Source organism: Glandiceps talaboti, chromosome 3 (genome assembly GCF_964340395.1).
Source record: "Glandiceps talaboti chromosome 3, keGlaTala1.1, whole genome shotgun sequence".
In the NCBI taxonomy this organism is placed as follows: domain Eukaryota; kingdom Metazoa; phylum Hemichordata; class Enteropneusta; family Spengelidae; genus Glandiceps; species Glandiceps talaboti.
This window is the reverse complement of record NC_135551.1, coordinates 20,296,003-20,311,641: the sequence shown is the minus strand read 5'-3', so window position 1 is coordinate 20,311,641 and position 15,639 is coordinate 20,296,003. Positions and strand designations below refer to the sequence as shown.

Sequence of the window (15,639 nt, the reverse complement as noted above, 5' to 3'; positions counted from 1 at the left end):
CTTTGATATAAATTTTGGTACATATTCTATGAATACCTATAAATTTAATCTAATTACTGTCCTCTACTTTACGCTTCCCTATATTGAATAAAAATTATCTTCGTATGAGGTTGATCTGACCTGCGCCCTCATGCGGCCACCGGAGTGAAATTAAAATAAGAAAAAAGTTGAAGAATTTGGTTTCGAATTAATCCAAAACGAGCCAGAAATGTCCAAGTGTATAAGCTAAGTCATGGGGTTATTTTATACTGAATAGCCTGTCCTTAATCTGTCTGTTTCGCCTATATTTTTCCGTTGGCATGACGACCTAGTGAATGTGACCTATGACCGCGTCGTTTCTAGAAACTTCCGGTATTGAAGTGCAGCTGACGATCACTTACCTGTTTCTCAGTCTTTCGTCTGCAGACAAACACACTTACCAAGGTAAGTACAGGTGAATCTAAGAATTCAGAAGATGAGTTTATATGTTAACTCAAAAAAGTGTAAGTCGTGAGTCAAAGGAAAGCCTACACGGCGATTTTACACAAAATTTACAGAATGTTCGGAGTTTGTTGACATGTTAAGTCATGACACACATTTATACACATGTCATTTTACTGTCAAACAATCATTGAATTTAATGTCTTAGCTAATCAAAATTGAGAATTACAGAGCACAGTCTCGAAAAGATTGACCATCGTCATGAAAATAGCTTTGTGATAGAATATTTTCAAATGCAACAACTCAAGTTAGCTATACAGCTCAGATTGTTTATCAATGATACAGTACGTACATGTAAAACTTTAGTCCTGCTTACAGACGGTGCACGAGTCTATATTACTGATTTGACTCTAAACACCGAGTAGGAGGTAGGAGGGACAATTGTCAGAATCGAGTCCCGGATTACTCAGTATGCAAGCAGGACTAGTAAAACTTTAGACCACTCTATTTTATAGTATATAGTCCTACTTACATACGGAGTAATCCGGGACTCGATTCTGACAATTGTCCCTCTTAGAGTCAAGTCAGCAATATAGACTCGTGCACCGTCTGTAAGCAGGACTATCTATTTAGTGGTGTGAGGTAAAACTTAACTCGACAAATCTATTTTGTGAATCAATGAAACGCACACGTTGTAAAGTTGTAAGTTGTATGGCTTCTGGCATTGCCACATACATGCACTCATGGAGGAAGAAACACCACTTGCTTCCCAGACACCAACCAACTAGTTAGACTGTGAACTTGATCTTCTTGCTTATTTCTCTTAGTAGATTTCATATAATGATGGTGCTTCTTGAACCCAATTAATCGGAGTCGCACAATAGTAATTTAGTAAACAATGATTTACAGGTATTAGGTGTATCTCATAAATGTACAGTGATTTGCACAGTGATACAGGTGCAGTATTTTGCACACTGTGTGATACACCTCTTTTTCTCTGCCATTAAATCCAATAGAAGCCACAATGGTGAGATTACACATCAAACGAGGTGATGAGAGTCAGTTTTTACATGACACCACGGTGACATCAAAGATGGAAAACGTTATCAAAGAGGTAGCAGAGATTTACAATGGTAGATTGAAAGTACAGAGGATATGCTATGGTGAGTTGTATGTAGTGTCAAGTTCAAGCGCTTGAGTTTGACCTTTATTTGGATAGCCTGGAATCCGAGTGGAGAAATTGACATTTAAAATCCCCTATCTGCCTGGATTCTAGGCTATTCTTTGAATGACTCTAAAGAGTCAACGTCAGTGTTTCACTTGGCATGAACTGGTGGTGATGGTAGCTGATCTTACAGATATTGTTCAGCACTAATCGGTCATCTCTTTGCAACTGAAGTGATGGCTGATAGGGCTTCATAACACACCATGTCATACAGACTACAGAGAAAGGAGAATCCAGTTTTGCATACATACCAAAATTCGAATATACTGAAAACCCAACATGTGTTTTTACAAAGTTTATCAACCATCACAAATCACTACTGGAACAAGTCAAAGGACTTGACTGTTCATTTAATTAGATTTATTGTGATGCAAAATTTCAATCAGTCGTAGACTTCATCATATTGGGGCACCCTCATTGTAATTTTGTGTAAATAGAAAACTAACAGGTGTGTACGTGTGTGTGGGGGGGGGGGAGAACAATACAACATATCTTACAATCTAACCTTTTTCTGCTTCTGTTTCTCTTCCTTGTCAATGGTAGAAATGGAAGAGTTAGCCAAACATGGTGTATCATTACCACCTAATATGCAGGGACTAACAGATGAACAAGTAGAAGATTTGAAATTAGTTGATGAGTGGGGTGAAAGATGTCAACCAAGTGGTGGTGCTGAGTTTAATAAAGATAAAATAGGAAGAAGGAACGGACAAGGTGAGAATTTGACCATTTCTTGTATGATGTATTGGATACTGTAAGGGGTTTAAGAGTTTGGATGTTTTGAGGCATAATGTTTGCTGCATATTTAAAAGGTACAAACTATATTCTAGTTGTTGAAGCAAAGTATGCTTCACCATCAGTGGCATCACTTTGCTTGAACTCAAACCTGCTATTATGATGTAATGATCCAATGATGTAATACTTTATACCTATATAAATATCAAGAAAATCCCTACAGTGCAGTTAACTATTGTAACAATGCCAGGAGACAATTAGTATTGTTCCTGGCGACCGTATTCCGATTATACACTACATTATCTTTATACTATCGTCTAGTCAATCATAATTGTGTGCTCCCCCTACAGTGTTCATATAAACATGATGATGTTGTCGTGTCCCCATATGATTTTAGTTTAAGCAGCTGGAGGTGGAGCATGTGGAATTCTGTTGGACATTTGCATATCATATCAGTCCTAGAAACATGAGAAAGGTCAACAAATTCCTGCGATAGTCAAAATAGCTGTACAATGAATATTAATGATGAACTATGACGACAGATTGTCAATTTGTGATGGAATACTACTGACATGTGCCATTTGTGCGTTGCCCACCATGGGGGGTTGGTCCACATTTGACGCCTTGAGTAACGAGATTGACTAGACTTAATATGAAGATAACGTAGTGTATAATTGGACGTCAGGAACTAGACTAGGTGTCACTCATAGAATGCCTATTGATAGTCATCTCATCTGTGTACATGTAGGTTACTGTAATAAAGGTATACTAGACTAGTTTAATCAAGGTTGTAGGGAAATATTTTCACTTTAGTCAAAAGTTTATAAACTCGGCTTGTCCAGTTTAGTAAAAGAGATATAATTTAGAAATTACATTTTGTATTGACTTTCTCTATTATCTGTGATGCTCGTCTAGTTCCTGACGACTGTATTCTGATTATACACTAGCGTTATCTTCATACTATGTCTAGTCAAACCAATTGCTCAAGGCGTTAAATGTGGACCGAAATCCCCCCCCCCCCCCCCCCCCCCCCCCCGATGGTGAGTGAAGCGCAAACAGCACATGTCAGTAGTAATCCATCACAAATTGACAGGCTGTCATCATCACTCATTAATATTCATTTGGTACAGCTGATTCAGTTTCAACTATGATATGCAAACGTTCAACCAGGACTCCACCTCCAGTCTATTTAAACTAAAAATCACGTGGGGACACAACAACGTCATCATGTTTATATGAACACCGTAGGGGAGGGGGGGGGGGAGCACAGATATGCTCAAGCAACAAGATTAACTAGACATAGTCTGAAGATAACGGCTAGTGTATTTAGAATACGGTCATCAGGAACTAGACTACTGTGATGTATAAGTGCCAGCATGGCTAACAATAACAAATAATGACACCTTTTTCTCCTTTTGCTTCCTTATAGCACCAAATGAAAATATGGCGGAAGTCATCAACAAAACTATCAGTGAAGCCAGGAAAATTATTTCAAAAGTAAGAAGTTATAATTTGTAGTTTTCTCGATAGGTTTATAAAATGATATAATTTTTAGAGTCCTTTGTATTGAAATGTTTATATCGAGAGAATTTACTTTTATATATCGGTGGCATTGCCATCAGTGAGTGGTGTTAGTATGAGTATTGAATTTTGATCACATTACCCAGGGTTAAATACTACCTGTTCAGTCTGTTCACATTGATGACTTTGTCAAACTGTTTGTTTGTGTGTTCTCTACTCCTGGATTCCATTGTGGTGATGATAGAATAATAGATATGATATAGTTGTTAAAACCAGAGAATTAACAGTTTTTGAAAAGCTGACTATCAGGACAGTGAAAACTTTACATGTAGGTAATGTAACTTTAGGTGTGGTATCAGAATTAAACTTCTGTATATCATGTCTTATCATGTATATCTTGACAAGATGGACAGCAAGAATACCAGTCGTCCTTTGTTTATCAAAATAGATATAAAACAAAAGAACTGGGCACTTAACCGAGTGAGGGCACTAATGCAGCTCAGTATAGTATTATCACATTTGTTGTTTAGTTTTAAGGAATAGTCTCTGTAAAAGCAAACTTAATTAACATTTTAGATAGCTCCTTTATTGAAAGCTAAATGACTAGATTACTACATCATTAAATTAAGATTTTTGCCAATGTCATGTAGAAATTACTCTTTTCTCTGAAAAAAAATTTGTTAACTGCAGAAATCAAATCTCATTCTGTTATGAAATGATGAAAGTTAGTTTTAGACACTTCGTTTTGGTAAAATGGAGACATATTAAGCCAAAGAAGTAATCTCAAATGTGATGTCACTTTGCACTATGCATGGTGGGGAGTCACTAAATAAATTGAGTATAGATACTAACCTAATGATCAAATGTTATGAACAAGATCACTTTCATATTAACTCACAACTTAATTAATTAGATTTGTATGTCTCATTTGTGTCAGGATCAAGCTACTGCCAATGTTGTCATGACGATGACAATGGTCAAAGATGCCCTAGATCAATTACGTGGTGCTACAATGATAGTGTATCCAATGGGTCTGCCACCTCATGAACCAATACGGATGGAGTTTGAGAACGAAGAAGATCTGACAGGAACACAAGTATGTTATCTTATACAATAGTGGTTCTGTTAGTTACAACTCAGATCATAGTTTTTTGTGCAAAAGTGCAGTTTACACAACTTCATATATAATTGAAACTACTATTGATGTTTTCTCTTTGTAAATGCTACTCAGTGAGAACCTGGCTGGGTTCATGATTTTGCTGTAATAGTTTGAGTGTAATTGCAACAGTCATTGTTTTACTAAATTGATAATCAGTCAAGGTTACAAGACACACAACACTTTCAATACTTGAAACAGTTGGTTTTGTTTCAGACAATGAACACAATTTCTCAAACGTTATTGAAAACAGTGTCTTCATCAAAATTAACCACCACATCTGGGAGTGTTACATTGTAACATTGTGTCCAAATACAACTATCATTGATACACGTTACACATATTTTCAATGAGGCTTTCACTAAGGCCTTTAAAAAAAATACTTTGGTTCCGGTTACCTAACCCCACCAAGTTTTTCACTACCATCCCTAAACTTTTTTTTTTACATAGTTGAGAAAAAAAATAATTAAAATTGCGAGTCTCGTGAGAAATAGTAGACACAGAAACTGACAATATAAAACTTTTCTTCCAATCTGTAATGGCTGTACATCTGATGGGAAGAAACCAATAACACAGAGACCATATGGAAAACAATGGAAAACATAACTACCTGAGCTAGACACTCACATATGAAAAAAAAAATCTAAAATTGAGCGTAATCAGAACCTCACATTTTTTTAGGCCTAAGCAGCAGCAGAGCCAAAGCAAACAATTTGACGACAGGATCAACTATGATAATGTTGCATAGACTGCAGCACTATGAGCTCACTTGTAGATTCACCCAGACTCTTCACTTTCGTTTAAAGAGAGTATTTGCAGCATACATCCCATAATTTTCCCTGTTGCAACCTATTGCCTCTATCTAGACAACAATGGACTAGTAGTGGATCTTTGAAATATATTTGATAGGGAAAAATAGTGATGACTTTGAAGGTTTAATGCATATATTGAGCACTGCAGAATGTATGAGGTAGATGTGTATTGTTGAGACATAGAACAACCAGGGTATAAATTCCATATTTTTTGTTCTAATGCATTTAACTTGGCTTGTATCAGGGTGTGATAATTATTCTTTCTTTTTTTATCTATTCAATTGTTAGGCATCCAAGGAAGTGATGGAGGAACCAGAAGCCTCACTTTGGTTTTCTGGCAAAGAAATGATACGGGGAAAGAAACTAAGTGATTTCATCGGAAGAAATGAAAAAACAAAAATTATTGCCAAAATACAGAAGGTAACGATTATTGATTTCAAACTGTAATATGATTTCCATGTAATATGATTATTGTATAGGTATATATATATATATATATATATATATATATATATATATATATATATATATATATATATATATATATATATATATATATATATATATATATATATATATATATATATATATATATATATATATATATATATATATATATATATATATATATATATATATATATATATATATATATATATATATATATATATATATATACTGGTAATATATATATATATATATATATATATATATATATATATATATATATATATATATATATACTGGTAACAATTAGTAGTTTTTGATATGAAATATACAAGATGTTATCCATTAGTTGTGTTCAGAGAGAGCAAGGCAGAGTGGGACTTTAAAGGCAGAGCTGGTCACCTGTGTGGTTACCATTAGCACCTCAACATTCTAATCTTGAATAATTAAGAGAATTAATAGTAACCGCTTTTCAGTATGAGTAATGAACAAGCCCCCAGTCTGATCATGTTTTGTCCAAAATTGTATATACCATGTATAAATATCAACTTTCTGTTACAACACACACATTCCCAAGTCCACACATACCAAATTTATTACCAAAATCACCAGCTGCTCATTGTTGTCATGGATTTTCATAGAGGAATCGCTGTGTTTTTCGCTGTATGCATTCAGGTTTGACAATAACCCCAACGAAGTTAGGGGGCCTTTTATTTCCCTGTCTCTCTGTAATGGCAGTATGATAATTATTATTTTGTATTGTGAAATGACCTGACATGTATTTCAGCTGTTGGGTTTAGAGGATAAGGCAAACTTTGAGACTTTTAAAGTGAACTGGCAGTATATAGTTTTTTATTAAAAAATGTTGTAACATGTTTCTTTTGATGGGTTTAGAGAGGACAAGGGGCTCCATCCAGGGAACCTGTATTCAGTGAAGATGAACGTAAACAAATGATGGCCCACGCATACAGAAAACAGGAAGAATGGAAGGTAAGAATGATGACATCATAGTGGGATGTAGTCTGTAAGGTATGCTGTGATAGGGCGCCCTCACACATCGGTGAGGTGAGGTGAAGCCAGGGAGGGTGGAGCGACAAGACAAATCTTACAGTCTAATTGGTATATGAAATGATAGATAGAGAAATACTTCAGACTGTCAATGATTGTGAATAGACAACAAACTAACATACACATTAAAGGGGCACAAGCTGAGTTTATAAACTTTTTATTCAAAGTGAAAATATTTACATAAAACCTTGATTACACTATTCTAATATAATGTTATTGTCTATACATGCCTTCTAATACATTACAGTTGTTTTTCTGGTATTGTTAGAACACTTGATTGTATAGTAGGGATTTCATGAACATTTTTTGATAGTATCATAAATTACATCATTGAATAGTTTATAAGTTATATTGTAATACCAGGTTTGATTTCCGTCAATTGCAAGTGGTGGTTAAGTGTGCTTCAGTGGATACAATAATGTGAGTACCTTTTAAATATGCAGCAAAAAACTAAGCCCAAAAATGTCTAAACTCAGCTTGTGCCCCTTTAATGGAGAATGCCACCGTAGGAAATAAAGGCAGTAGTGTTAAATTCTACCTTAAACTAAAGCAATCTTGAACAATTATATGTTTCTGTTATAAAATGATGGGTTTCTGCTGATTCCCAGGAGACAATGCATATCCATGACAATGACTTCAACTGTACAATGAATGAGGAACAAGTTTCACTCAGTGTTTTTTGGCTATCATGTGTATAACATAGGTAGTGTTGAAAATCATGAACTGACTCTCCAGTACACAGAGTTTATGTAAATGCCTTTTATTTCAAGCAGTGGCATTCCCCTTCCAAGGGACAAAGATCAAACCATGCTATAATGTCAAGTCTTTCAAAATGTATATAAACAACCATGAAATAATATTCATGAAAAGGTTCACCCTGTATTGTTTGAATACAGTGAAAAAAGAACAACAGAAAACAAAGTTGTGCATGGGTATAATGCTGCCAAGGATGTTTTCAATTTTTGTTTTTTCTTGTTATTTTTGTAGAAACTGACAGAAGATTCAGAAGACGCATACCTCGATTCAGACTGGTCAGACAACAGCGCTCTAAAAAGACAATTTCATGGCATTAGTGATGTTAAGCTGGGACCCAGATAAAGTACTTGTTACTATGGAAACCAGGCTATAGGCAAACTAAGGTAGACACAAACTAAAACTATTATCACAACATGTTGATGTAAACTGTCAATGAACATTCACTGTAATTACACTCACAGTAGGGTGGTGTCTCTGATAGCAAGTTATCCTCAAGTGACAGCACATTCAACTTCATTCAGTGTTTACACTATCTCAATTGCAGGGTGATGATATCCATCTAACTAAGGCACTGCTATCAGTGTCATCCACTTGTGTAATCTACCTACCATATTCAACAATAATAGTTTTAGTTTGTGCCTAGTTGGTTTGTGGATAGCTTGATTTCCATAGTATTTTCAGCATGTTGACTTTACTATCAAGCAATGACCTTTGAACTTTAAGTACACCTATCCCATCATGAAGTGACCTATGAACTTGAGATGACTGTCCTATAACTAATTTTGTACTGCATGGGGATTTTTTCAGTGTTATGTTTCTGTGGGAACTGATAAAACAAATGCAGGGAAACTTTATTGTCTGTTCAGGAGGTTTAGGAATGCTGCAGGGATCGCAAACCTATTCAGAAAGCAGGTGTCCTAACTGGAAGAGGAAGTTAATGGGATAGCTATCCAGAATATTTTTGCCATTTAGATAGCAATATTTGTCCTAATTTCCGAGATATGCAGAATATCGACAATTGTTAAAAAATCAATTTTGAAAAATATTAGTAATTACATGGATTTCTGAACAAATTATACACAATTGAATTAATGATTTATTCTACTCTTCCAATACATGGCAGGCACATTAATTTGAAAATTTCTGCCTAAAATATATATATAAATGTGTAATGTCGAGAAAAATTAAACAGAAATAGAAATACAGAAAATTTCCTAATTGGTGTTTGAGGTTATATCAAGAAAACTTTTCTAAAACATCAATCCAACTCACAATGTAACTTTTATATGAATATAAAATTCGTTTCCTGAAACTAAAATTTGAAAAATTTGGCCTGATTTTGTCAGAAAATTTTAATTTTGAATTTACTGTTGACTCAAAACACAACTTGAATTAGTAATGTAAAAAGTACCAACAGTATTCTTGATGTTGAAAACAAAAGAATTGTAAGTTATTTAAACTTTTTTTTGTGTATTTGTATTTGACCCATTTACTATCTAGAATATTTCCCATGAATGGTGATATGATAGAAAGTGGATGTTTTGTACATTTTGAAGTGATTTCTGTCTGCATTGTTCTTCTCTGTTGATAAAATCAGGAGATTTCCGATAAACTATGCCCTCTGTCAGCATTTTGCCACAGAATTATTAACAATGTAAATCATATTCAGTCCAAAAAAAGATGCTATGTCATATTTGCTGTAAATTACTCTGAAACTTTTACTTAAATAAAATATGCAACTTTTCTTGCATTCATCAAAGAAATAATGCCATGAGATGATGTATTTTGTTGACTCATTGCAATAATGAAGGTAGGCATTTCATTTGGAAGTTTTTGGGTACATATATATGTGCATCAGTTATTTTCAGTATAATTATGATAGAGGGCGCTCTTTACAAAATAGTTTGCTGTTGCTCTAGTAGACTGATAGAGGGCGCTCTTTATGAAAATTTTCTATTGGGTAGCCATTGTCGTTATCATTTGCCTTTTGGTATGATTAGCTAAAGATGACTGGTTTTTATGGTGGAAATATTACTAACCTTTAATCACAATCAGAGGTCTGATCACAATGATCACTTTGTGCACATAGTAGTTACAGTCAGAGAAGGAACTCTTAAATATGTCATATTTTTTATAGATTTTCAAAATGAAGCATAAATAAATCAATTCAGCTCCTGATTTTTTATTGCCATGTGTTCATATAAGAACCAATCAAAATCATCCTTGTAAACATATGGAATTAAACCAATAGAAATCCAGCTTCCTTACAAGTAATGATTTAAACCAGCACTGACAAGTATATCTTGCATAAAAATATGATTTTGTTTTATTTTCTGAAAAAATTTCACTTTGTGTGTAAAAGATACATTCCACTTCTTTTACTTATGGCATAAATATGGTTAATAATCTAAAAAATATATATAATTCATCAAGCACAGACCACGTATCGTATGTGTGTGTGTGTGTGTGTGTGTGTGTGTGTGTGTGTGTGTGTGTGTGTGTGTGTGTGTGTGTGTGTGTGTGTGTGTAGACCATGCAATGTATAAATTATTTAAAAAGTAGCAACAAACAAAGAGGAATCAGAGTTTGTAACCATAGCTTTTAACCTTTAACCTTTCACCTTATCAAGTCAAGGTCGTAGTTTGATTACCTTTGCCCATAGTATTAAGCAAAACAGTTGAAGCAGGTGGCAGAATTCAAAATGCCCTCCACCCCGTTATTCTAACCCCAACCCCTGTATTCTAACATCATTCCTGTATTCTAACCCCTGCCCCACCCTTGTACATTAGGATGGTCAATGACATTATACAGCAAGCAAATCGCAAATTAAATAATTAATGCTAAAAAAAAAGAACATTGCATGGGAGACTGCCATTGGATGGAAATCTGAGTGTGAGGAGGGTTTGATTTATTGTAATATTGTAGTGCAATTCCACGAGTTTGTATTTTACATAATTTATATCTACACATGTAAAGTGATTAGTACCGTTTGTATTACAGAGGTAAATACAAAACTTTGTCAAACATGCCAGGCTTCTAAGTTTAGGCCCTTTATATGATATGCTCTGAAACCAGGAAGACTGAGAAACCAGTAGTACTAGTAACTCTTGACAATGTTGTCATCTCAGCATCAGATGTACACTTTCCTGGACAACAATTTTTCTTAGACTTACAGGAGGTAATCGTCAGAGAGAAATTATAGATTATTCCATGACAAAACTCGTGAAATTGACACCAAATTATTTCAACCAAATAAATCTCATTTTACATCTAACATTTTAATGGTTAACATAGTGTTTTGACCTTGAACTGAAAATAATATCTGCTGTCAGTTTCTCCAAAGGTTATATACATAATTAATAAAGTAGTGAATTTCATCATCACATTTCAACCCAAAAAAAAAGAAATGAAATGAACATAAAAATTCTTTGCAACAATTCCTACCTAATTAATCAGTTTACAAAAAGAAGTATTGCCGTTTTCTAGAAATAACTCCAAAACAAAACAAAAACAAAAACAAAACACCAAGCTACATTAGTAAGGAATACAAATCAATTTCACTAGCATAATAATAATAATTATTATTATTATTATTTGTTCCTGAGATATTTTTTCACTTTTGACAAGTCATTAGCCATCAAAAGATTAAAATTAATAATAGATACAAAAATACAAAGATTTGCATTTGTAAAAACTAGAGTTGCTGTGAGAAAAATTGCACCCCACAACCCACACCCCCATCCCCACCCCCATTATTTGTTAAGCCCTCTATGCATGTGTGTATACATTATGGTTTTGTGGTTAATATTTATATTATAATAAATACTTTGACAATATTTTGACAATAAAATTTTTTGGAAAAGTGAAAAAATAGTCTCTTGGTTTTAATATGTGATGGCAGCGTCAGACGTTTTTTATACTTTGTGATAAATTTGAAACTAATTTACCATTTCTATAAATGTTGATGTATTATCATTTTTGATTTATTTTGGATGTGTTTGAGTCTAAATTTAATATATTATACAGATGAATCAATGAAAACATCAGTGTCACAAAAAATGACCTGTATCTATTGTGCAAAGCTAAAACTATCTTTACTTCTGATCTTTGGGATATTTGTGATAAATTTCCTGCCTTGTGTATAATGATAATATACTAATCTCGTAATCTAGTTTCCTGTATGCATTATGATCACTATGATCATCTCCACCGTATATAGTCAAACTAGTTACTCGAGCACAACATTCCGTTTTTACCCCCCGACAGCGATAGTTTAATGGTATTGGAGAGTTGATATACACGTGATGATGTCATCGGGTCCCCCATGTGATTTAATCAAACATGGTCGCACTAATTGAAGATTAATGAGCAACTGTATAAATGAAGTAACCAATCACAACTGCCTGTCAGTGTGTGACAGATTACTACTGACATGCACTATTCAGCCTTTCCCCAGCAAGGCAGTTCAGCTACGTTTTCGGTAAAATCTGTCTATTTGACTATACATGGAGAGGAAAGTGATCGTACAAAACATTGCTAGGTATAGGACTCGACTAGTAATCTCAATACATGTAACAGTGTTTCACTTCATGCTAGAAGGTCAAAATAGGACATGAAGGTCAACTTATTCTCACACATGTCTAGCGTAAAACATGTGTAGAGTAGGAGAGATGGTTGACTGTAAGAAGAAACGTTGTGTTCTTCAGCTCTATCAGAATTCTAAACCAGTGGTAGCTGCTAGTGTGGCACAAATTTTGTATCTTATAAACTGTTATCTGTATGATGTACCTAGGTACTAAAATTCTATTTCTTGACTAAATTTTAGTCGTTGGGGGCGCTCTTATCATCTGAAATCTGTGTAGCCCATCAATTACCATACACACCATCGACATATCATATATATTACTGTATAATTTATTTCTGAAAAAATAATCCTCGAGAAATCATTATTCTTAAAAGCTTTTTAAATTCTAGCATTCTTGACGACCTTTTTTACTGCCATCACTCTGCAGACCTAAGTGTAGAAATTTGTGTATATTTCACTACAATCCCAATATATCTTATAGACTGTCTATTTTTAGAGACCACTGATATAGATATGTGGTCATTATATGTAAAAACATGCATCAAGCAGATTGCCCCAATTATTAGAATCGTTGAGTGAATTTTTTCCATCTTCTTTTCCATCTTCTGAAAGTTGTATAAAATATTGTACTTTTTAAAATATTTAACTTTACATTCATGTGTACATTTCAAAACTGGATAACAAAAAAAATCGAACAAAAAAAAAGTGTTTTAATTTTCTATAATTCAAATCTGCTAAAAGTCAGTTTGTAAAGTGAAGTAAAAGCTGTAAGCATTATCGTAAATAAATAACTTTCACAGCTGTCAACATTTTTCCTTCTTTATCATATATCAACAAGTTTGGCAATACTATAGATAGATAAAAAAACAAAAGCACATCTAAACAGTTTGGCAATACTATAGATAAAAAACAAAAGCACATCTAAACATTGACCTATGAGGGCGCCAAACATAAACAGAATAGACTATTTTTCTATTGAATTTGAAATGTATCGAGGTAGTTCCTATTTGGCAGTTTATTCCTTCTTCTATAAAATATTCCCAACATTGATCTTACTTCTTTACTTAATGATGCTCAGACACAATGAAAATGACTTCATAAGTTCTTTTTCAAGAGGGAAATGTTACTTGAAAATTGATAACCTTAACCCTAAATGAGTCTTCATTTTGATTACACTGCTTTCATTATAGTTTAAAGAACACAAAATGTGGTTACAAAAATCACCAAAACTGATCAATGTAGTAATATGAAATGTTTGATTAACATAGAGATGGACAACATTAAAGTGTACTAGAGGCTAAATACCAGACTCTGAGAACCTTCCTATGGTGTCAACCTTCCACATTACCATAACAAACAGTGCACTCAACGACCTCACCAAAGTGTAATGTTTATTTCATTATTCAAGCACTTTTAGTGACTCTGTAATTACAAACACTTGCACTTTTCCACATTCACAATGCATGCTTCTTTAATCTTTACTATAAACATCTCAGAAGTTGCCATAAAGTTGATGAGATGTCTACAGACAATGCATGCTTCACCTCAACAAGTCCATTATAAAGAGGTTTCAAGAGCTGCTGAGACACCTCGACAATGCACATTTCATTACTATGAACATCATTCTCAAGTCCGTTATATTATTTATAAGGAAGTTCCATCAAGTTGATGAGATGCCTATAGACAAAGCAAGCTTCATTACTGTGAACACCTCAATAAGTCTGTTATAAAGAGGTTTCCAGCATTGCTGAGATACCTCAACAATACATACTTCATTATTATGAACACCTCAAGTCCGTTATAAGGAAGTTTCCATAAAGTTGATGAGATGCCTATAGGCAATGCATCCTTCTTTACTATGAACACTTCAACAAGTCCGTTATAAAGAGCTTTATATAAAAATTGATGGCAAAACACCTTTCATTACACGTTATATACAGTAATACCTGTGACATTATTTTTGTGTTTGGTTTAAGTTATTCTTAGGCAGTTTTTCTAATTTTAATCACTGAATCATTTCTACATATTAAAATACCCGTAATTGTTTCAATTGGAAGACGTACGACAGAACTACGTACAAGTCAATAATGTGTACAAAATAAACAAAAACATCAATTTCAAGTAAAATGCAGCATATGAAAAATATGAAATCTATCCATTTTACAATAGACTAACCAAATTATAAAGGCCCATGATTCAATCCTGGGTTCTCTCACTAGTGTTATCTTTATCAATGGAGCCCTAAGGATGACAGAGAATTTTTCTTTAGTTATTGACCAACTTTTGCTATAGATCTGCTAGACAACTGTATTTCTCACCAGAGAGAACCTGGAGAACCTGGGATTGGGCCTTTCTGCACTTGGCCTTTAAAGGCCCATAATTCAATCCCAGGTTCTCCGACAGTCTTTATCTTATCTCTGGAACCACAAGGATTAGACAGGATTATTCATTTGTTCTGGACCAACTTTTTCTATAGCGATGTCAGATAGCTGTGTTGTAATTTTAAGCTTAATCCAAACTGAGAAATTTTTACTATACATATTTTTTTTATATTTCTGTTGAGAACTGTAATGGTGGGTAGGTTGACGGTACATAGAATGGTCTTGGTTTTGAACTATTTGTTGATTTGGATTGTTGACTTTCTCTCTGTTCTCCTCCACTCCAAGACCCACCACAGTCTGTTAATTCCGCTATTAATTCATCAATGCTCTGCATCCTATCACTGTGTACATTTCCCAATTCATCTGTCCTGTCTATTCCGCCGACATTCATTTCAAATTCATTATTGTTCGTTTCAGTTACACCAACGTTCATATCATATCTAGCATTGCTCCTTTCACTTGGAAGACTATTCATTTGAAATCTACCCGTGTTCCTTTCAGTTGGAAAACCGTTCAATCCAAGTCCTCCAGCGCTT

The 15,639-nt window shown here is 34.0% G+C and overlaps 2 protein-coding genes across 3 annotated transcripts in view; one reads left to right on the top strand and one right to left on the bottom strand.

The window, feature by feature from the left end:
- The first annotated feature begins 281 nt into the window (after positions 1–281).
- LOC144432554 (cilia- and flagella-associated protein 298-like) lies at positions 282–10,574 on the top strand. 2 transcript variants are annotated; one of them, XM_078120793.1, is made up of 9 exons: positions 282–423; positions 1,437–1,583; positions 2,189–2,356; positions 3,807–3,874; positions 4,836–4,994; positions 6,155–6,286; positions 7,208–7,303; positions 8,369–8,520; positions 8,945–10,574. In XM_078120793.1, the coding sequence occupies exons 1-8, from the start codon at positions 324–326 to the stop codon at positions 8,477–8,479; spliced, it is 981 nt and encodes a 326-aa protein (XP_077976919.1). In that variant the 5' UTR covers positions 282–323; the 3' UTR covers positions 8,480–8,520; positions 8,945–10,574. The 2 variants fall into 2 exon arrangements, with proteins under 2 accessions (XP_077976919.1, XP_077976917.1); XM_078120791.1 differs by having other exon boundaries at positions 8,369–10,574.
- A 4,695-nt stretch (positions 10,575–15,269) lies between these two features.
- LOC144433184 (uncharacterized) overlaps positions 15,270–15,639 on the bottom strand; it is a 66,466-nt gene continuing 66,096 nt past the window's right edge. Inside the window, exon 9 of the mRNA XM_078121492.1 lies at positions 15,270–15,639. This exon is cut by the window's right edge and continues 886 nt beyond it. Within this exon, the coding sequence (XP_077977618.1) occupies positions 15,270–15,639 (370 nt within the window).

Excerpts from the sequence above, each read along its gene's own strand:
- LOC144432554 (XM_078120793.1), top strand. The coding sequence starts at position 324 with ATGACCGCGTCGTTTCTAGAAACTTCCGGTATTGAAGTGCAGCTGACG. Across the intron at positions 2,357-3,806 it reads AGGAAGAAGGAACGGACAAG|CACCAAATGAAAATATGGCG; the intron begins GTGAGAATTTGA and ends GCTTCCTTATAG. Across the intron at positions 7,304-8,368 it reads GAAAACAGGAAGAATGGAAG|AAACTGACAGAAGATTCAGA; the intron begins GTAAGAATGATG and ends TTATTTTTGTAG.